Source organism: Dermacentor andersoni, chromosome 9 (assembly GCF_023375885.2).
Source record: "Dermacentor andersoni chromosome 9, qqDerAnde1_hic_scaffold, whole genome shotgun sequence".
Classification (NCBI taxonomy): Eukaryota; Metazoa; Arthropoda; class Arachnida; order Ixodida; family Ixodidae; genus Dermacentor; species Dermacentor andersoni.
This window is the reverse complement of record NC_092822.1, coordinates 40,045,674-40,068,933: the sequence shown is the minus strand read 5'-3', so window position 1 is coordinate 40,068,933 and position 23,260 is coordinate 40,045,674. Positions and strand designations below refer to the sequence as shown.

At 43.9% G+C, this 23,260-nt stretch overlaps 1 protein-coding gene across 2 annotated transcripts in view; it reads right to left on the bottom strand.

The window, feature by feature from the left end:
• LOC126527637 (uncharacterized) overlaps nucleotides 1-23,260 on the bottom strand; it is a 59,086-nt gene that overhangs the window by 27,419 nt on the left and 8,407 nt on the right. For both annotated transcript variants that reach the window (XM_072284327.1, XM_055068896.2), the window contains exons 5-8: nucleotides 21,182-21,420; nucleotides 18,574-18,715; nucleotides 17,390-17,515; nucleotides 13,420-13,558 (exon numbers count right to left, since the gene is read on the bottom strand). In XM_072284327.1, the coding sequence (XP_072140428.1) occupies nucleotides 13,420-13,558; nucleotides 17,390-17,515; nucleotides 18,574-18,715; nucleotides 21,182-21,420 (646 nt within the window). The remainder of the gene's footprint in view (nucleotides 1-13,419; nucleotides 13,559-17,389; nucleotides 17,516-18,573; nucleotides 18,716-21,181; nucleotides 21,421-23,260) is intronic.

The following is a 23,260-nucleotide window of genomic DNA, read 5'->3' as shown; positions in this document are numbered from 1 at the left end:
ACGGTAAGCCTATAGCCCATGAAAATATGATTTTTACGACGAAAAATGAAGTGCCTCGAAAGCGCTGGTTCTCCGCATATATCGGTCCCCGGGCACGTGCAGACGCCGTTTAAAGCGATAAATGAACGATTTGGCAAAGAATAATTTTTGCCCGAAAATTGAAAAAACGGTAAGCCTATAGCCCAGGAAAATATCATTTTTCCGACGAAAAATGAAGTGCCTCGAAAGCGCTGGTTCTCCGCATATATCAGTCCCCGGGCACGTGCAGATGCCGTTTAAAGCGATAAATGAACGATTAGGCAAAGAATAATTTTTGCCCGAAAATCGAAAAAATGGTAAGCCTATAGCCCAGGAAAATATCATTTTTCCGACGAAAAATGAAGGGCCTCGAAAGCGCTGGTTCTCCGTATATATCAGTCCCCGGGCACGTGCAGACGCCGTTTAAAGCGATAAATGAACGATTTGGCAAAGAATAATTTTTGCCCGAAAATTGAAAAAACGGTAAGCCTATAGCCCAGGAAAATATCATTTTTCCGACGAAAAATGAAATGCCTCGAAAGCGCTGGTTCTCCGCATATATCAGTCCCCGGGCACGTGCAGATGCCGTTTAAAGCGATAAATGAACGATTAGGCAAAGAATAATTTTTGCCCGAAAATCGAAAAAATGGTAAGCCTATAGCCCAGGAAAATATCATTTTTCCGACGAAAAATGAAGGGCCTCGAAAGCGCTGGTTCTCCGTATATATCAGTCCCCGGGCACGTGCAGATGCCATTTAAAGCGATCAATGAACAATTAGGCAAAGAATAATTTTTGCCCGAAAATCGAAAAAACGGTAAGCCTATTAGCCCAGGAAAATATCATTTTTTCGACGAAAAATGAAGTGCCTCGAAAGCGCTGGTTCTCCGCATATATCAGTCCACGGGCACGTGCAGATGCTATTTAAAGCGATAAATGAACACTTAAGCAAAGAATAATTTTTGCACGAAAATCGAAAAAACGGTAAGCCTATTAGCCCAGGAAAATATCATTTTTCCGACGAAAAATGAAGTGCCTCGAAAGCGCTGGTTCTCCGCATATATCAGTCCCCGGGCACGTGCAGATGCCGTTTAAAGCGATAAATGAACGATTAGGCAAAGAATAATTTTTGCCCGAAAATCGAAAAAATGGTAAGCCTATAGCCCAGGAAAATATCATTTTTCCGACGAAAAATGAAGGGCCTCGAAAGCGCTGGTGCTCCGCATATATCAGTCCCCGGGCACGTGCAGATGCCATTTAAAGCGATAAATGAACAATTAGGCAAAGAATAATTTTCCCCGAAAATCGAAAAAACGGTAAGCCTATAGCCCATGAAAATATGATTTTTCCGACGAAAAATGAACTGCCTCGAAAGCGCTGGTTCTCCGCATATATCGGTCCCCGGGCACGTGCAGACGCCGTTTAAAGCGATAAATGAACGATTTGGCAAAGAATAATTTTTGCCCAAAAATTGAAAAAACGGTAAGCCTATAGCCCAGGAAAATATCATTTTTCCGACGAAAAATGAAGTGCCTCGAAAGCGCTGGTTCTCCGCATATATCGGTCCCCGGGCACGTGCAGATGCCGTTTAAAGCGATAAATGAACGATTAGGCAAAGAATAATTTTTGCCCGAAAATCGAAAAAATGGTAAGCCTATATAGCCCAGGAAAATATCATTTTTCCGACGAAAAATGAAGGGCCTCGAAAGCGCTGGTGCTCCGCATATATCAGTCCCCGGGCACGTGCAGATGCCATTTAAAGCGATAAATGAACACTTAAGCAAAGAATAATTTTTGCACGAAAATCGAAAAAACGGTAAGCCTATAGCCCATGAAAATATCATTTTTTCGACGAAAAATGAAGTGCCTCGAAAGCGCTGGTTCTCCGCATATATCAGTCCACGGGCACGTGCAGATGCTATTTAAAGCGATCAATGAACAATTAGGCAAAGAATAATTTTTGCCCGAAAATCGAAAAAACGGTAAGCCTATTAGCCCAGGAAAATATCATTTTTTCGACGAAAAATGAAGTGCCTCGAAAGCGCTGGTTCTCCGCATATATCAGTCCACGGGCACGTGCAGATGCTATTTAAAGCGATCAATGAACAATTAGGCAAAGAATAATTTTTGCCCGAAAATCGAAAAAACGGTAAGCCTATTAGCCCAGGAAAATATCATTTCTCCGACGAAAAATGAAGTGCCTCGAAAGCGCTGGTTCTCCGCATATATCAGTCCCCGGGCACGTGCAGATGCCGTTTAAAGCGATAAATGAACGATTAGGCAAAGAATAATTTTTGCCCGAAAATCGAAAAAATGGTAAGCCTATAGCCCAGGAAAATATCATTTTTCCGACGAAAAATGAAGGGCCTCGAAAGCGCTGGTGCTCCGCATATATCAGTCCCCGGGCACGTGCAGATGCCATTTAAAGCGATAAATGAACAATTAGGCAAAGAATAATTTTCCCCGAAAATCGAAAAAACGGTAAGCCTATAGCCCATGAAAATATGATTTTTCCGACGAAAAATGAACTGCCTCGAAAGCGCTGGTTCTCCGCATATATCGGTCCCCGGGCACGTGCAGACGCCGTTTAAAGCGATAAATGAACGATTTGGCAAAGAATAATTTTTGCCCAAAAATTGAAAAAACGGTAAGCCTATAGCCCAGGAAAATATCATTTTTCCGACGAAAAATGAAGTGCCTCGAAAGCGCTGGTTCTCCGCATATATCGGTCCCCGGGCACGTGCAGATGCCGTTTAAAGCGATAAATGAACGATTAGGCAAAGAATAATTTTTGCCCGAAAATCGAAAAAATGGTAAGCCTATAGCCCAGGAAAATATCATTTTTCCGACGAAAAATGAAGGGCCTCGAAAGCGCTGGTGCTCCGCATATATCAGTCCCCGGGCACGTGCAGATGCCATTTAAAGCGATAAATGAACACTTAAGCAAAGAATAATTTTTGCACGAAAATCGAAAAAACGGTAAGCCTATAGCCCATGAAAATATGATTTTTTCCGACGAAAAATGAAGTGCCTCGAAAGCGCTGGTTCTCCGCATATATCAGTCCCCGGGCACGTGCAGACGCCGTTTAAAGCGATAAATGAACGATTTGGCAAAGAATCATTTTTGCCCGAAAATTGAAAAAACGGTAAGCCTATAGCCCAGGAAAATATGATTTTTCCGATGAAAAATGAAGTGGCTCGAAAGCGCTGGTTCTCCGCATATATCGGTCCCCGGGCACGTGCAGACGCCGTTTAAAGCGATAAATGAATGATTTGTCAAAGAATAATTTTTGCCCGAAAATTGAAAAAATGGTAAGCCTATAGCCCAGGAAAATATCATTTTTCCGACGAAATATAAAGTGCCTCGAAAGCGCTGGTTCTCCGCATATATCAGTCCCCGGGCACGTGCAGATGCCATTTAAAGCGATAAATGAACAATTAGGCAAAGAATAATTTTCCCCGAAAATCGAAAAAACGGTAAGCCTATAGCCCATGAAAATATGATTTTTCCGACGAAAAATGAACTGCCTCGAAAGCGCTGGTTCTCCGCATATATCGGTCCCCGGGCACGTGCAGACGCCGTTTAAAGCGATAAATGAACGATTTGGCAAAGAATAATTTTTGCCCGAAAATTGAAAAAACGGTAAGCCTATAGCCCATGGATGGATGGATGGATGGATGCAAAACTTTAATAAGGTCCTGAGGTACGCGACTCAGCGCGCTGCGGGCCGCTCCCACGTTGGGACAGTCAGGCCTTGCCCGACCGCCACATCGTGGGCCCTCTGGACAGCCCATAGCCCATAGCCCATGATAGCCATAGCCCATGAAAATATTATTTTTCCAACGAAAAATGAAGTGCCTCGAAAGCGCTGGTTCTCCGCATATATCAGTTCCCGGGCACGTGCAGATGCCATTTAAAGCGATAAATGAACAATTAGGCAAAGAATAATTTTTGCCCGAAAATTGAAAAAATGGTAAGCCTATAGCCCAGGAAAATATCATTTTTCCGACGAAATATAAAGTGCCTCGAAAGCGCTGGTTCTCCGCATATATCAGTCCCCGGGCACGTGCAGATGCCATTTAAAGCGATAAATGAACAATTAGGCAAAGAATAATTTTCCCCGAAAATCGAAAAAACGGTAAGCCTATAGCCCATGAAAATATGATTTTTCCGACGAAAAATGAACTGCCTCGAAAGCGCTGGTTCTCCGCATATATCGGTCCCCGGGCACGTGCAGACGCCGTTTAAAGCGATAAATGAACGATTTGGCAAAGAATAATTTTTGCCCGAAAATTGAAAAAACGGTAAGCCTATAGCCCATGGATGGATGGATGGATGGATGCAAAACTTTAATAAGGTCCTGAGGTACGCGACTCAGCGCGCTGCGGGCCGCTCCCACGTTGGGACAGTCAGGCCTTGCCCGACCGCCACATCGTGGGCCCTCTGGACAGCCCATAGCCCATAGCCCATGATAGCCATAGCCCATGAATATATGATTTTTCCGATGAAAAATGAAGTGCCTCGAAAGCGCTGGTTCTCCGCATATATCGGTCCCCGGGCACGTGCAGACGCCGTTTAAAGCGATAAATGAACGATTTGTCAAAGAATAATTTTTGCCCGAAAATTGAAAAAACGGTAAACCTATAGCCCAGGAAAATATCATTTTTCCGACGAAATATAAAGTGCCTCGAAAGCGCTGGTTCTCCGCATATATCAGTCCCCGGGCACGTGCAGATGCCATTTAAAGCGATAAATGAACAATTAGGCAAAGAATAATTTTCCCCGAAAATCGAAAAAACGGTAAGCCTATAGCCCATGAAAATATGATTTTTCCGACGAAAAATGAACTGCCTCGAAAGCGCTGGTTCTCCGCATATATCGGTCCCCGGGCACGTGCAGACGCCGTTTAAAGCGATAAATGAACGATTTGGCAAAGAATAATTTTTGCCCGAAAATTGAAAAAACGGTAAGCCTATAGCCCAGGAAAATATCATTTTTCCGACGAAAAATGAAGTGCCTCGAAAGCGCTGGTTCTCCGCATATATCAGTCCCCGGGCACGTGCAGATGCCGTTTAAAGCGATAAATGAACGATTAGGCAAAGAATAATTTTTGCCCGAAAATCGAAAAGATGGTAAGCCTATAGCCCAGGAAAATATCATTTTTCCGACGAAAAATGAAGGGCCTCGAAAGCGCTGGTGCTCCGCATATATCAGTCCCCGGGCACGTGCAGACGCCGTTTAAAGCGATAAATGAACGATTTGTCAAAGAATAATTTTTGCCCGAAAATTGAAAAAACGGTAAGCCTATAGCCCAGGAAAATATCATTTTTCCGACGAAATATAAAGTGCCTCGAAAGCGCTGGTTCTCCGCATATATCAGTCCCCGGGCACGTGCAGATGCCATTTAAAGCGATAAATGAACAATTAGGCAAAGAATAATTTTCCCCGAAAATCGAAAAAACGGTAAGCCTATAGCCCATGAAAATATGATTTTTCCGACGAAAAATGAACTGCCTCGAAAGCGCTGGTTCTCCGCATATATCGGTCCCCGGGCACGTGCAGACGCCGTTTAAAGCGATAAATGAACGATTTGGCAAAGAATCATTTTTGCCCGAAAATTGAAAAAACGGTAAGCCTATAGCCCATGAAAATATTATTTTTCCGACGAAAAATAAACTGCGTCGAAAGCGCTGGTTCTCCGCATATATCGGTCCCCGGGCACGTGCAGACGCCGTTTAAAGCGATAAATGAACGATTTGGCAAAGAATAATTTTTGCCCGAAAATTGAAAAACGGTAAGCCTATAGCCCATGAAAATATGATTTTTCCGACGAAAAATGAAGTGCCTCGAAAGCGCTGGTTCTCCGCATATATCAGTCCCCGGGCACGTGCAGACGTCGTTTAAAGCGATAAATGAACGATTTGGCAAAGAATCATTTTTGCCCGAAAATTGAAAAAACGGTAAGCCTATAGCCCATGAAAATATTATTTTTCCAACGAAAAATGAAGTGCCTCGAAAGCGCTGGTTCTCCGCATATATCAGTCCCCGGGCACGTGCAGATGCCATTTAAAGCAATAAATGAAAAATTAGGCAAAGAATAATTTTTCCCGAAAATCGAAAAAACGGTAAGCCTATAGCCCATGAATATATGATTTTTCCGATGAAAAATGAAGTGCCTCGAAAGCGCTGGTTCTCCGCATATATCGGTCCCCGGGCACGTGCAGACGCCGTTTAAAGCGATAAATGAACGATTTGGCAAAGAATAATTTTTGCCCGAAAATTGAAAAAACGGTAAGCCTATATATAGCCCATGAAAATATGATTTTTCCGACGAAAAATGAAGTGCCTCGAAAGCGCTGGTTCTCCGCATATATCAGTCCCCGGGCACGTGCAGACGCCGTTTAAAGCGATAAATGAACGATTTGGCAAAGAATAATTTTTGCCCGAAAATTGAAAAAACGGTAAGCCTATAGCCCAGGAAAATATCATTTTTCCGACGAAAAATGAAGTGCCTCGAAAGCGCTGGTTCTCCGCATATATCAGTCCCCGGGCACGTGCAGATGCCGTTTAAAGCGATAAATGAACGATTAGGCAAAGAATAATTTTTGCCCGAAAATCGAAAAAATGGTAAGCCTATAGCCCAGGAAAATATGATTTTTCCGACGAAAAATGAAGGGCCTCGAAAGCGCTGGTTCTCCGCATATATCAGTCCCCGGGCACGTGCAGATGCCGTTTAAAGCGATAAATGAACGATTAGGCAAAGAATAATTTTTGCCCGAAAATTGAAAAAACGGTAAGCCTATAGCCCAGGAAAATATCATTTTTCCGACGAAATATAAAGTGCCTCGAAAGCGCTGGTTCTCCGCATATATAAGTCCCCGGGCACGTGCAGATGCCATTTAAAGCGATAAATGAACAATTAGGCAAAGAATAATTTTTGCCCGAAAATCGAAAAAACGGTAAGCCTATAGCCCATGAAAATATGATTTTTCCGACGAAAAATGAAGTGCCACGAAAGCGCTGGTTCTCCGCATATATCAGTCCCCGGGCACGTGCAGATGCCGTCTAAAGCGATATAGGAGCGATTAGGCAAAGAATAATTTTTGCCCGAAAATTGAAAAAACGGTAAGCCTATAGCCCATGAAAATATGATTTTTCCGACGAAAAATGAAGTGCCTCGAAAGCGCTGGTTCTCCGCATATATCAGTCCCCGGGCACGTGCAGACGTCGTTTAAAGCGATAAATGAACGATTTGGCAAAGAATCATTTTTGCCCGAAAATTGAAAAAACGGTAAGCCTATAGCCCATGAAAATATTATTTTTCCAACGAAAAATGAAGTGCCTCGAAAGCGCTGGTTCTCCGCATATATCAGTCCCCGGGCACGTGCAGATGCCATTTAAAGCGATAAATGAAAAATTAGGCAAAGAATAATTTTTCCCGAAAATCGAAAAAACGGTAAGCCTATAGCCCATGAATATATGATTTTTCCGACGAAAAATGAAGTGCCTCGAAAGCGCTGGTTCTCCGCATATATCAGTCCCCGGGCACGTGCAGATGCCGTTTAAAGCGATAAATGAACGATTAGGCAAAGAATAATTTTTGCCCGAAAATCGAAAAAACGGTAAGCCTATAGCCCAGGAAAATATCATTTTTCCGACGAAATATAAAGTGCCTCGAAAGCGCTGGTTCTGCGCATATATCAGTCCCCGGGCACGTGCAGATGCCATTTAAAGCGATAAATGAACAATTAGGCAAAGAATAATTTTTGCCCGAAAATCGAAAAAACGGTAAGCCTATAGCCCAGGAAAATATCATTTTTCCGACGAAAAATGAAGTGCCTCGAAAGCGCTGGTTCTCCGCATATATCAGTCCCCAGGCACGTGCAGATGCCATTTAAAGCGATAAATGAACAATTAGGCAAAGAATAATTTTTGCCCGAAAATCGAAAAAACGGTAAGCCTATATATAGCCCATGAAAATATTATTTTTCCAACGAAAAATGAAGTGCCTCGAAAGCGCTGGTTCTCCGCATATATCAGTCCCCGGGCACGTGCAGATGCCATTTAAAGCGATAAATGAACAATTAGGCAAAGAATAATTTTTGCACGAAAATCGAAAAAACGGTAAGCCTAGCCCATGAAAATATTTTTCCGACGAAAAATGAAGTGCCTCGAAAGCGCTGGTTCTCCGCATATATCAGTCCCCGGACACGTGCAGATGCCGTTTAAAGCGATAAATGAACGATTAGGCAAAAAATAATTTTTGCCCGAAAATCGAAAAAATGGTAAGCCTATAGCCCATAAAAATATCATTTTGCCGACGAAAAATGAAGTGCCTCGAAAGCGCTGGTTCTCCGCATATATCAGTCCCCGGGCACGTGCAGATGCCGTTTAAAGCGATAAATGAACGATTAGGCAAAGAATAATTTTTGCCCGAAAATCGAAAAAACGGTAAGCCTATAGCCCATGAAAATATGATTTTTCCGACGAAAAATGAAGTGCCTCGAAAGCGCTGGTTCTCCGCATATATCAGTCCCCGGGCACGTGCGGATGCCATTTAAAGCGATAAATGAACAATTAGGCAAAGAATCATTTTTGCCCGAAAATTGAAAAAACGGTAAGCCTATAGCCCATGAAAATATGATTTTTCATGGGCTATATAGCCCATGAAAATATCATTTTTCCAAAGAAAAATGAAGTGCCTCGAAAGCGCTGGTTCTCCGCATATATCAGTCCCCGGGCACGTGCAGATGCCGTTTAAAGCGATAAATGAACTATTAGGCAAATAATAATTTTTGCCCGAAAATTGAAAAAACGGTAAGCCTATAGCCCAGGAAAATATCATTTTTCCGACGAAATATAAAGTGCCTCGAAAGCGCTGGTTCTCCGCATATATCAGTCCCCGGGCACGTGCAGATGCCATTTAAAGCGATAAATGAACAATTAGGCAAAGAATAATTTTTGCCCGAAAATCGAAAAAACGGTAAGCCTATAGCCCATGAAAATATGATTTTTCCGACGAAAAATGAAGTGCCACGAAAGCGCTGGTTCTCCGCATATATCAGTCCCCGGGCACGTGCAGATGCCGTCTAAAGCGATAAATGAACGATTAGGCAAAGAATAATTTTTGCCCGAAAATTGAAAAAACGGTAAGCCTATAGCCCAGGAAAATATCATTTTTCCGACGAAAAATGAAGTGCCTCGAAACCGCTGGTTCTCCGCATATATCAGTCCCCGGGCACGTGCAGATGCCGTCTAAAGCGATATAGGAGCGATTAGGCAAATAATAATTTTTGCCCGAAAATTGAAAAAAGCGGTAAGCCTATAGCCCATGAAAAATATGATTTTTCCGACGAAAAATGAAGTGCCTCGAAAGCGCAGGTTCTCCGCATATATGAGTCCCCGGGCACGTGCAGATGCCGTCTAAAGCGATATAGGAGCGATTAGGCAAAGAATAATTTTTGCCCGAAAATTGAAAAAACGGTAAGCCTATAGCCCAGGAAAATATCATTTTTCCGACGAAAAATGAAGTGCCTCGAAACCGCTGGTTCTCCGCATATATCAGTCCCCGGGCACGTGCAGATGCCGTTTAAAGCGATATAGGAGCGATTAGCCAAAGAATAATTTTTGCCCGAAAATTGAAAAAAACGGGAAGCCTATATAGCCCATGAAAAATATGATTTTTCCGACGAAAAATGAAGTGCCTCGAAAGCGCAGGTTCTCCGCATATATCAGTCCCCGGGCACGTGCAGATGCCGTCTAAAGCGATATAGGAGCGATTAGGCAAAGAATAATTTTTGCCCGAAAATTGAAAAAACGGTAAGCCTATAGCCCAGGAAAATATCATTTTTCCGACGAAAAATGAAGTGCCTCGAAACCACTGGTTCTCCGCATATATCAGTCCCCGGGCACGTGCAGATGCCGTTTAAAGCGATAAATGAACGACTAGGCAAAGAATAATTTTTGCCCGAAAATTGAAAAAAACAGTAAGCCTATAGCCCATGAAAATATAATTTTTCCGACGAAAAATGAAGTGCCTCGAAAGCGCTGGTTCTCCGCATATATCAGTCCCCGCGCACGTGCAGATGCCATTTAAAGCGATAAATGAACGATTAGGCAAAGTGTAATTTTTGCCCGAAAATTGAAAAAACGCTAAGCCCATGAAAATATGATTTTTCCGACGAAAAATAAAGTGCCTCGAAAGCGCAGGTTCTCCGCATATATCAGTCCCCGGGCACGTGCAGATGCTGTCTAAAGCGATATAGGAGCGATTAGGCAAAGAATAATTTTTGCCCGAAAATTGAAAAAACGGTAAGCCTATAGCCCATGAAAATACCATTTTTCCGACGAAAAATAAAGTGCCTCGAAAGCGCAGGTTCTCCGCATATATCAGTCCCCGGGCATGTGCAGATGCCGTCTAAAGCGATATAGGAGCGATTAGGCAAAGAATAATTTTTGCCCGAAAATTGAAAAAACGCTAAGCCTATAGCCCAGGAAAATATCATTTTTCCGACGAAAAATGAAGTGCCTCGAAACCACTGGTTCTCCGCATATATCAGTCCCCGGGCACGTGCAGATGCCGTTTAAAGCGATAAATGAACGATTAGGCAAAGAATAATTTTTGCCCGAAAATTGAAAAAACGGTAAGCCTATAGCCCAGGAAAATATCATTTTTCCGACGAAAAATGAAGTGCCTCGAAGGCGCTGGTTCTCCGCATATATCAATCCCCAGGCACGCGCAGATGCCGTTTAAAGCGATAAATGAACGATTAGGCAAAGAATAGTTTTTGCGCGAAAATCGAAAAAACGGTAAGCCTATATAGCCCATGAAAAATATGATTTTTCCGACGAAAAATGAAGTGCCTCGAAAGCGCAGGTTCTCCGCATATATCAGTCCCCGGGCACGTGCAGGTGCCGTCTAAAGCGATATAGGAGCGATTAGGCAAAGAATAATTTTTGCCCGAAAATTGAAAAAAACGGTAAGCCTATAGCCCATGAAAATACCATTTTTCCGACAAAAATAAAGTGCCTCGAAAGCGCAGGTTCTCCGCATATATCAGTCCCCGGGCACGTGCAGATGCCGTCTAAATCGATATAGGAGCGATTAGGCAAAGAATAATTTTTGCCCGAAAATTGAAAAAACGGTAAGCCTATAGCCCAGGAAAATATCATTTTTCCGACGAAAAATGAAGTGCCTCGAAACCACTGGTTCTCCGCATACATCAGTCCCCTGGCACGTGCAGATGCCGTTTAAAGCGATAAATGAACGATTAGGCAAAGAGTAATTTTTGCCCGAAAATTGAAAAAACGCTAAGCCTATAGCCCATGAAAATATCATTTTTCCGACGAAATATAAAGTGCCTCGAAAGCGCTGGTTCTCCGCATATATCAGTACCCGGGCACGTGCAGATGCCGTTTAAAGCGATAAATGAACGATTAGGCAAAGAATAATTTTTGCCCGAAAATTGAAAAAACGGTAAGCCTATAGCCCAGGAAAATATCATTTTTCCGACGAAAAATAAAGTGCCTCGAAATACCTCAGCGGCGAGGCTCCAAGCGAGAGCAGCTGGGACGCCTCTCCGCCACGGGTCACGTGGCTTGCCGTGACACCTGCCACACATAGATTCCGGCTGATCAATGTCATTGCGACGCGATTAACTACATTGCGAGACATGGCGTAGCAGAGCTTTCGCTTTAAGTTGTGCAGATCGGTTTTCGAGCATAAAAGAAAGAAGAAAACGCTATTATCTGTCACAATATCGGCGCTGGCAGGAGGAATGACTTTGAAAAGCACTGGTTTGGCGCTTACTTCACTATTTTTGCTTATTCACGTGCTAATGGTGATTCCTGCTATGAATAAAATAATATGTACACGTTTGTTCCGCGCAATAAAAGGGTAATCCTATAGCATCCTACAATATCAGAGCAGCCAAGTTCAATCACTTCACTGCAAATCACTGGTATGCCGCATATATTGCTTCCCGTTCTAACACATAAGCTCGCGTTGCCTGACGCCAAATAAGCAAGTATGCGCAGATATGACATGATAGTTTTGCGGAAACCCACAAGGTGGAGAGAAGTAATTAATAAAGGAAAAACGAGGCATCCATCCGTTCGTAGGAATTGCCAGAAAGGAAACCCGTACGGGTTCCTCGAAAGGAAAGCTTCGCAGGTGAAAAAGAATTAATCCTGCTCCGGGACTCGAACCCGGGACCACCGCCTTTCCGGGGCAGCCACTCTACCATCTGAGCTAACCAGGCGGCCAGCAGACGGCAGCCAAAGTTGAATTTATCAAGAACTCAGAAGCCAACATCCAACTTTGTAGCGCTTAGCTACATTAAGGTGTATGTCTCGTTCTCCCTTTATTATGCGCAGATATGATGTCGCTCACAAAAAGAATAAAGAGAAAATGAGACATCCACTCGAGCGTAGCTCCTCGAAAGAAAAGCTTCGCAGTTGAAGAAAAATGCGTCCTGGACCGGGACGAATTTTTCTTCAACTGCGAAGCTATGCCCTTCGTCCTCGTCCGGACGAAGGACATAGCTTCTTACAATCCCACGACGACTCTTCTCACGACGGGTGTCTACTGTTATGCATTTAGCACTGAATCAGTATAGCGACACAAGGTATTGCCACCGTCGAATTGCGTTATGAGGCGTGTATTGTAACGGGACTTCTCTTACGCGTTTCCAAAGGCGGGGCTGTCCCATAAATTTGAGCATAACTGGTAACCTTAGAGGTGGCCCGGTTTATAGGGCGTCATCTATGTGGTGTTCTTAGGGATGATTTCTGAAATGGGCGTATGGAGACCTAGCTAGTGGCAACAAGCGAGCAGCTAGGCATTTTACTGGCTCGGATCGGGGTCGCTTCAGGCAGCATGCGCACTTATTTATTCGTGGTAATTCACTGCCTTGACGCAATTGAATCTCGAATTGACGTGCATAAACCCAGGAACGCAATAAGACGTTTCATTTTATTGGCATAAAACTTCCTGCAGGGTTGGTTGGTTGATGATGCAGTATGAAGAATACCACAAACATTCTTTTTTTGTTGTGTTCTACTCGTCCGTTTTATTCTTCTGCGGTACTCTTAAGGTTTAATTTGAACAGACGCATTGATGCAACTTAAACCACGACATAGTTACGTATGGCTCTCGTAGTACGTGCATTCCTGAAGAAAGGCTTAGTGTATGCACCGCAAGCGCCACAGGTACTAGGGGGCGTGTATTCTAGGTACCTTCTGTCCTCTTATTTCGTCTCATTGCGTACGTGCATTGCATACGTCATTGCATAGTGTGTACTAACTAGGTTAAGCATCAGCACTGTTTAAGTAATGTTTTTGCTTTTGCTGAGGCGCCCGCTACAAACTGGCTCCAATATTGCTCTTCTCCTGCCGCACTTACCATCCCTGAGGGAGAGCTTGTTGTTCTTGGAGACCTTCTCAAGGAAGTGTCGCTTGTAGAGACGCTTCTTCTTCGCTTCGCTCATCATCTCCTCGCTGTAGTCCAGGGCGTCCATGTAGCTGTAGCCGAGGTTCTTCAGCTGGAGGAACAAGTAGAAATCACATGTCTGGTCTCAGAAATTTAACGGCCAAGGGTGCAAATGAGCGAGCATTTATTACGTAGGTACGCCAACTCCAAACGCAGTACCCTTTATTAATGGGCACACTTAGCCTATTTTCCCATATTTATATATGTTAGCGGTGCTTCATTAGCCGAAATTTCGAGAGGTGCGGCGCGGACTTGGAAGTTTTTGTTTTACAGCGAAACTGTTGGGGCGACTAGGAGAGCTCGAAAACATTGTATGGCTGTTTTCCTTCTATCCAGGGAGGATTGAAGATGACCTGTCGATATCACATTTGGAGAAACAAAAAGAAATAATGGGAGGGGGTAGCTTGTTACAACCGAACTGTGGGAAACTTTCCAAATGCGTGTCTTAAACAGAGGCTAAATCAAATTGGTTCATTACATGTTTTATGCCTGTTTTGACGCGTTATATGACGCGTTATATGATGCGTTATATGACGCGTTGTTTTTTTTTTTTTTACTTTGGAAGCTTGGCTTTAGGAATAATAACGTTATAGATAACGATTACCATGTTTCTCTGTTTCTCGGGCCCAACGAAAAGTCGCAGCAACGTTTTATATTGAGATAATGGGTGCCATGTTATGGGAAACATGCATGGGAAGTTTGAATTGCGCCGAATGCGATCACCAGCTTTATAAATATTTATTAAAATCTCGTTTTCTTCTTCTTTAGGCGTCGTTATGCGAATCACGTAACTTCCTTGCCCACTGTTTTGGGAGAACTAAATACGGCATCCAGAATAAATTTACGTGTGGATGAGGGCCATGCTGTTGGTGAAGTACGACTACAGTTTAACATGTGTCTGTTTGTTACAGTTAATGCAGAAAAGTACCTATGTAAGCGTGCTAGATAGAAGTCTATCTTACGAACCGCTTACGAAGTTCAACGAACTTCTTGTACTGGACGTGACACAATGTTGACATTTCAATAAAATATGGAATATTTTATAGGTGGCGTACGGGCGAAGCTTCAAGACCGTCCGTTAGTTAGTCTTTGCAAACGATTCCTTAAGCAAGAGCTTGAAAGCGTTGTATGGCCGTTATACAGTGTTTCCCAGTGTGCTGGGAGAATTTTATGTGACATCGACATCACATTCGGGGAAAATGTCACGGTAAAGCCCGGCGAAATCTTAACGTTCTTTTTAGTTGTGTGTTTCAGAAATAAGTGTTTTATTCTCAATTTCGATTTTTTTTTGTCATTTTCGTGCTTTATAGGAGTTGCCCGGGCAATGTCATGGGTGAACTAAATGAGGCACGTTACCTTCCAACGCCAGAAAGGCGTTGATTGGACGTTCGCCCCATCGCAAACGGCCACCCATCCATCACCAGATGTCAGCGCAGTTCTTGACGGGTCTTGACGGACACCGGCTCTTGGCGAGTCCCAAAAAAGGCCATCACCCCACCATTACTTGGCAGCATGAGCTAAGCATGAAAAAGGGGGCCCCGTCGAAGGCTACCAAACTACGACGGCGACCTTACATTCGCCGGTTGCTTTCTTGCCAGATATTCCAAACAATCGGGCTTACGGAGGCGGAGTTACTGCGGAGCGTTGCGATAGCATGGGCGTGGTATCGCAACGGAGTCGACGATTGTGATTTGCTGCTGGACAGTCTTCAGATTCCCTAGTCGACTCACCTAGGGAAGACGACGGTATTAAAAGCCATGACTTTTCGAGAGTGAAGACAGAGGATCCTGAGATGAACTCGGACGTTTTAACTTGCTCCTGCACGGAGTGGGCTTCCGTAACTGAAGCTGTGTAACTAAGCTAATAAACCCTTTTCCTTCATTTTCTACAACCTTACGTAGCAGTCGATGGGCTTGGTGGATTTCTTGCCCTAACGCCACCCAAAGCAGCAAGAGGCACCTTGTTCTTTCTTTTTTTTTTTTCTTTCGGGGGGGGGGGGGGAGATAAGGGGCATGTTATAGGTTATGTCTAACCAAAGGTTAAGGTATGTAGTCTAATAACGGTTTTTGCAATAAATTACTTTTGCGAGCTAGCGCTCCATGCCGTTATGAGTGTTCAACAAACCACGCAGAACTTACCCCGCTGTCCTTGGATATCTATAAGTGTCACTGAGATCAAGTTTAGCGAGAATGGAAGGAACATTATGGCTCATTTGCTTACGAGGTTATATGCGTGTCGGGGAATTATGGCCATTGCGAAAAAAAAATCCTTGCGATGTTTTCGAAAGCACTGAACAACAGTTAACCTCAAATTTTCCCAGTGTTACGAGAACTGACACCGAGGCTGCATTTGGCGGGAATGGTAAGGCATGATATGTGTAACGTGTGGCAACAGTTTACGTTTATTGTCGAACTATGACCTTTCCAAATGATTACAATTTTTTTTTCTATTTTCGTAGGGCTATACGAAGGGCATAGAGTGTTTGCTGCCATCACTGAACGTGGCTCGGCTTCTATATATGGTGGAAGTTCAGGGCGCATTATGTATGATGTCCCTGTAAAGTTCAGTGGGAACATTTAGGTATACTATACGCGTTACACAAGGGAACGGTTTACGCATATTTTCCCGGTGACTTGATAAAACTAAATGTGACACCAAGTTTAAAATTACCTATATACAGTCCATGCCATGAGTCATATGCGAGCAAAATTTGAAAGTGTATGGTTTAATTACAAGAAATTTAAACAGCTTTGTTAGGAACTGGGCTGTGATTCTCAATGGTCGCACAAGTCAGTCATGCATTTTATATAGATTTGAAGCATGCAAACTGTAACATATACCACCCGTCGCCGCAATAAAAGAAAATTCACACAGAAACTCCTCCGGAGTGGTCTAAGTAGGCGTAAACAATGTGACACTTGCTCATCTCCACGCAGCCCGGTGTCGTTATCAATTTTGTACAATTTCATTCAACCAGTATAAACACTTATTAACCCTTATCTGTCCTTATCAACCCTATCGGCCATGATGTGACCCTTATCAACAATTACGGGTCCTTGACAATATTATCGGACTCGTTCCGACCTTTATCAACGCTTGTCGGTCCTGATCAACTTGGTCAGAATTGCTCCGACCATTATAAGCCCTTATCGCTCTTTAGCACCTTATCCATCCGCGTCTAACCATTATCGACAATGTATATAACCTATATAACCCCTCATCACTCATCTCCTTATCAACTCTTTGGCTGCTTATCTGTCAGTGTTACGCGAAGTGCATGAGCCCTCATAGATTTGTGGTATGTTGGGCGATGAAGAAACGCCCGCGGAAGGCGCATCCCGCCGCCACCGAAACTGTTGAAGATGTACTTGGCGTGTTGGCATTGACTTTTCGCATAGTCAGAATTTTCCTGATGTCTATATATATATATATATATATATATATATATATATATATATATATATATATATATATATATATAAGATGGCTAGAGATGGCTGTTATTCCACCATCACGAAATATTTCAACAATGCCTTCCCAGAAACTGTTATCGTCAATTGACATTTGCTTTGCACCGCTGGTACAACACATTCATATGGTTCGGACATATTCACCTCCTGCAAGCGCGGGTGCTTATCACAGTGGTTAAGACACTTGGTTTCTGAGCGTGCTGTCGTAGGCTCGAAGATCTCCGCCACCGAGGCTTTACGGCGAAGCTGTTAGCCTGTACTGTTGCCGGACGCCGATAAAACTGCGGAAGGTATAGTCATATACAGCTTTCGCGGTAAAAAAAATACATATTGTGAAAATGCACACGGTTATTATTGCCACTGCGTTTAGAATGTACCTTTACATCATAAGAGCGGTAACATTGATTCTACACCTGCACCCCGAGCAGCCCAGTTCCGCTTCCGACGTCCAGAATGACGGCATCCTTCTTGACCTGCAGTTCCTGGTTCATGAAGTGAGCCATAATGCTCGGGGCCTTGTACTTCTGCAGAGTCATGTCCTGGGCCAAAATAAAGAAGAGAAATGTAGGCTGTCGTCACAATGACATGCGCAGCGGAGATGCCCGGGCCAGCCTGTCGCTCCCCGTGGCGCGGTGTTGGTGAGTTGGCCAGTGAGTCGCCAAATTTAGTTGAGTTTTCAGTCACTTTAGCGACCTCTCTGGCACTGAGTATGTGCCATTGGGTGTGCAGCTAGTGAGGAAGCAATTCTCAGCGTTCGCAGGCCCCGACTCCCTACGCTTCTGATTTCGTCGGAGGCCACACGCATGGACTGAAACCCCTTAAACTTCGTAAAGTAGCAACGCTCTCCTCCTCCGCCTTCACTCCTCCTCGTCGGTGTACGCAGTTTTCTTGCCCTGTTCTAACAAGGAACAAAACAAATGAATTGTATTGTATTGTATTGTATTGTATTGTATTGTATTGTATTGTACCGATTGTTTGAAAATGCTTTGCGTGAAAGCGACTGGTAGTTTGTATTTTCATACAATCGGTTGTGTCGTATATTGTAATTTGTTTGGTTTCCTATTAAAAGAACGCCCCAAGAAAAACTATGAGCCCCTATATGGCTCTCAGTTGATACACTGTTATGATCAAGCGCGAAGAAGAACGGAAAGAGAAGTATACGTAACACAAAGCTAGCGCTGTCTCCTGTCCCCATCTACATCTCCCTTGCTCTCTGGCTTTGCTCTGCGAAGCATCAGCTAGTGACGCCGTCGTCATCATCATCCTCATCATCATCATTACCCCATCATCATCATCATCATCACCTTCTTCTTCTTCTTCGTTACCTTTTTATTTTGGCTTTCTTTTTCTGTTTTACTCCAGCTGGTTCCAAGTTGTGCCTGCAAATTTACTAATTTAACCGCCGCCAAAAAATTTAGTCGACGGTGTTTGAAAGGAAACTTTAGCTCGGGCACAACTGCAACCTCCCGCTTCTAATATCTGTGCAACGCAGAAATGCTTTTGTAAGAAAATCGCTCGATCGATTTTAATCTAAATTAAAGTTCCATTCGAGAGAAAATTTCTATTCTATAGAGGTGACGTTGCAAGGATTTCGCACCTCCTCGTAGTTGGACGCCCAGCTGTTGTAGATGGCCCTGGTCTCCTCGGTTGTCCGGTTGTCGACGACGAAGTCGACGATGTCCGACCGGTCCAGGGAGCTCGTCGACGGCTTCTTCGCCATGTCTTCGAAGAATCGTTGGCTGCAATTGGGAAACCCGCGCAAACCATAAAAAAAACGGTGGAAACGCTCACAAACTCCTAGCATCGGATAGCAGGACGAAGGGAGACAAGTCGCGAGCAGTACCGAGGGGCAAGAGCGAATTCGTTTTTGAGCGATGATTACTCGCAAACTGTTCTTTGGAATCTGAAGTGCTGCTGTCTAATAAAGCAGCTTTCCCGTTGGACATTTATTCTCATGGAGTAGTTTTGTGCGTGGACAATTTTGTCGACTGCGCGCCCTCTTGAAATCAATTTCGGTGTTCCTCCTTATATAGCGACTGAGCCGGTGCCCGAAACGCTGACTAGCAACAGAAAGCTGTATTTGAATTTTGGCCTTTCTATACAATAACGACGAGAATTCCTTTATCGATTATGATGTGACGTAAATTTACATAATCGACTTCTCTTCCAAGGAGACAAAGCGAAAGGCTGTTGGCGGTGCCTTTCTTGCATCGTTGAATTTCGCATGCTAATGTTTGCTGGGTGAGATTATCCGAATGCTTGTGCAGCGACGCACAATGAAGAGAGAAATAGGTACAGTGATGCAAGCACCAGTTGAGGATTACGTTAACAGATATACTTGTTTTGCCGTTATTCTGTAGATACGTCCTCATAATCAATCATTCAAAAAATTCAGAGCCCTTCCACTAAGTGAAGGTGGAAGACCAGCGAAGCTGCATTGCTCAATAGCTATATTAAGTTCTGTGTGTTGGTTATGTCATATTGGTTTAATAAAGGCACAAACACATAATTTCGCTGTTTCTTTCATCTTTTTGTATTATTTTTATTTTTATTTATTTCTCTCGTGTTTGTTTTCTTTTATTATTATTTCTTTACTTCTTTTACTCTATACATACACACTGACGTTTCGACAAATGGGTCCCACGTGGGACGTGGGCAGCTCAAGGGTGCGTTACAGGTCCCCGAGCCCGCAGGGGTGTGCGCCATTTGGCTTGCACCCTTTCTGCGCAATCACTAAGATCGACCCACATGATGATTTATTTTTGTCAACATCTAGGGGACACATTTTTTTATAGATCCTAGCCATAGACAGCTACGCTGTGAAAAGTCTGCCGAGTGACAAACGCATCTGTTTCCCCCGAGAAAACAAGCAGTGATTGGGAAACTTATTGATACGCGCGTACTACAGTCTAGTTTGGTGGCTAATTATTTTGGTTTCCAACAGCCTGCTTTTCGCCAACTCATCGAAACTATATCAGAGTCAAAGCCATCGGCGTGACAGGAAATCATATTCCGTGAAGCACTCCTTCTACGTCTGCGTACTTCTACGTCTGCGCACTTCTACGTCTGCGTACTTCTACGTCTGCGTACTTCTACGTCTGCGTACTTCTACGTATGTAGCACGGTCCCGACATCACACGATGCCCTGAGGGGGCACGCAGCACCACAAATCTTCATCACATGATTGCCGGGCCGACATGTTCGACTTTCACTTTTTTTTTAGTGCGATAGCATTACAGGCGAACTTCACTTACTTTGGAGGTTTCCATCAAAAAATGTGGATTGATCCCGAAGGCACTGCTGCCTATAACGTAGCCTCTCAAAGCGGTAGCTGTCAGGACAGCTACCGCTTTGTCAGGACACGTGTCAGGACACGTGTCAGGAATCCTGTCAGGACACGTGAATGCGAGCAATCGTCACGCGATGCACGCGCTTCCTACGATTCCTAACTTTCGTAGTTGACACGTGCCGTCCTTTTTGCGGGCACCAGAAGCGCATGGTATAGTTTCGGTTTCGAATGTGGGAAGATATAGTTGAAATGTCGGTGCTTCTTTGAAGTTTTCTTGACGAAGGTCAAGAAAGTTTTAGTGAATTATAAGTGAATTTTTGGTAGTTAGTTGAATGTGTGTTTCTATTTCTCTTGCAAGTAGTGTCCACCTCTATGACTATTCGAGCTCAAGGAATGGAATTATGTTGTTACCAAGACGCAATATTTAAAAAATAATGGCCAAAGCTTAGAAAGATCTTTCCGTATGTTGAAGGCTGTGTTCGCCGTAATCAACCGTAACCGAAACCTTTGTGGCTTCGTGCGTGGAACTAATAATTTCTTTTTGTCTCATTGAAATACGTTGATGTTTGCATGTCACGTTAGGAATAGCCTTGAGGTGTTCACAGACATTTGGCAAAAAAAAAATTTGAATGAATTACGTAATTCATATTAAAAAAAAGAATGTCGGGAAAAATGTAACAATATCAAACATTATATTCAAGAAATAAGGTTGTGTGCTAGAAAAAGTTACGCGCTCCCAACACGCCAAGCTCTGTTGTTTAAAGAGCTTAGGATAGGATAGGGATAACTTAAATAGTTCCGGGAGAGGGGGTATGTTACAGGGTAGTGACCTTCATATATGGAGCAAAAATACGAGTCCAAAATGTCCTCTCACTACCGCTTTAGTTGCCATATACGCTGGCGGTCATCAGCGCACCTTCGCTTGTCTTGTGGTTGGCCGCTGACGATATCGGCCTGGTCGTTGGAGCGGTACCCGAGACTCACGCTACTGAAGTGGCGGTCATCGCTGAAGTGCGGCACCTGAGGCGGCTGCTGGTCGTCGCTTAGGGCCGCGAGGACCTCATCGCTGGACTTGGGGACCAGAAGCAGCGACGGGGGCTGTTCTCCGTTGCTGATTTGCGCGTTCACCGATTCGGCGCTGGTCTTCGGCACGAGCTGTGGCGTGAAGAATGGAAAGCGAAGGCATTGATTCGGGTAAGATGGAACGACGTGCTGAAAATAAAAACATCTCCGCCGGCTAGTCCCTCAGGACCTCAATAAAAGTTCATTGTATGTCTGTCTGTCAGTGCCCTTAAACTCTGTGAAGGAGGATGACCAGCGAAGATGTGTATGTGGGCCCCTTAATGGCGAACTGCACCTCCGCCGCGGGTCGGCCCCGCATTGCACTATCTACGGGACAGGCCCACATATGGGGAGTTTTTTGCTTACCACGCCAACGACACAAAAATTTCCTTGGACGGTAGAGGTATACAGCTTCGCTGTAAAACTGAGTAGCGCTGAACCAACACAGGGTGCCCATTAAGTTGCGTTCGCAAGCGTTGTGACGATGAACGCGGTCGTTTGACCGCACGAAACAACTGAGAAGGGACTGGAGCGAGCTGTTCTCCGTTGCTGATCTGCTGGTTCGCAGACTTGGCGCTGGACTTCGGCACGAGCTGTGCCGGGAAGCATGGAAAGCGAAGGAAGCGATTCGGGCAAGATGGAACGAGGCGCTGAAAAAAAAAGTTGGTGGACAATTTTTTCTCAACTTAAACTGCACTAGGGACGAGACGTCGAGGTAGATGAAGACAGGACGAACGCAGTCTTCATCTGTCCTCATCTACCTTGGTGCCTCGTCCGTAGTGCAGTTTAAGTTGACTCAAAATTGTCCACCAACTGGCCTCCCAACACACTTTCCTCGAGTTGAAAAAAAAAAAAAAAAACTGAGTAGCGCTGAATCAACACAGTGTCTCTATTAAGTTACGTTCGCAAGCGTTGTGACCATGAGCGTGGTCATATGAGCGTAAAGTTATTACGCACCTATAGAAACAACATTAGAAAAACAAATTTAAATATTATTTCAAGTTTAGCCCCGACGCAATTGAATGCGTACTCATAGCCGCACCTTAACAAACCACAGTATGTGTGTTACAAGTTACGCTTTACAAGTTGCTGGCTACGGCCTGTCTATTACTTAAATATCATTCGGCTGTCATCCCGATGCCCTTGCGCTAACAAGTAATTTGTTTTGCAGCAGGCCCTGTATAAATATAATGTTGGTGAAGGCAATGATCAGTAAGGAAAAGAGATTCGAAGAATACGGGAGAAATATGTTGCGAAACTCGCGGCTGCTCACAAAATCCAGCACCCAAAAGATTAAAAGTATTCACGGGGCATTCCGTATGAATGAAATGTCCGCCTCAGTTATCTATAGGGATGGCTTGCCGAAGCACTTTTCCTCTTTCCACGATAATAGAAAGCCATTTCTCAATTTCTTTTGTATCTCTGTCACCGCCGTGCTGAGAGCATCTCACATTGTGAAGGCTGACGTCACGCATTTCAATGACGAAGGGCCAAGAAAGAACATGTCGAGAAAGTCTGAGCACCACCCCTTTGGCAATCTGTCGAACCTCACCGCAATGCACCGGCGTAACTCAATGTGCCGCATTTAAAGAAAAGGACATTTAAGAAAAATCGACGGGGTTTCAACAAATTACACTTAGCCACGCCGAGAAGGTACTCTTCTCTAACATGCATATTTACTGCACTTAGTCGTAAATTGATTTACTGCACATTCGTACCTTCCCTGCTTCGTCATAGCGGCACGTTTTTCGGCCAGGATTAATACAGGTGCTACAACGCAACAAGGAAGTTAAAGCTAAGCGTCGTAAATGCGCGGCGTTATTAGCAGGCAGTAATTTCTCGACACTGCTAACTGAACGTTGTTGAAACCACGTCGATTTTTTAAAATATCATTCTTAATTTTTCTTTTTTTTTTTTCAGTATACCACCCATT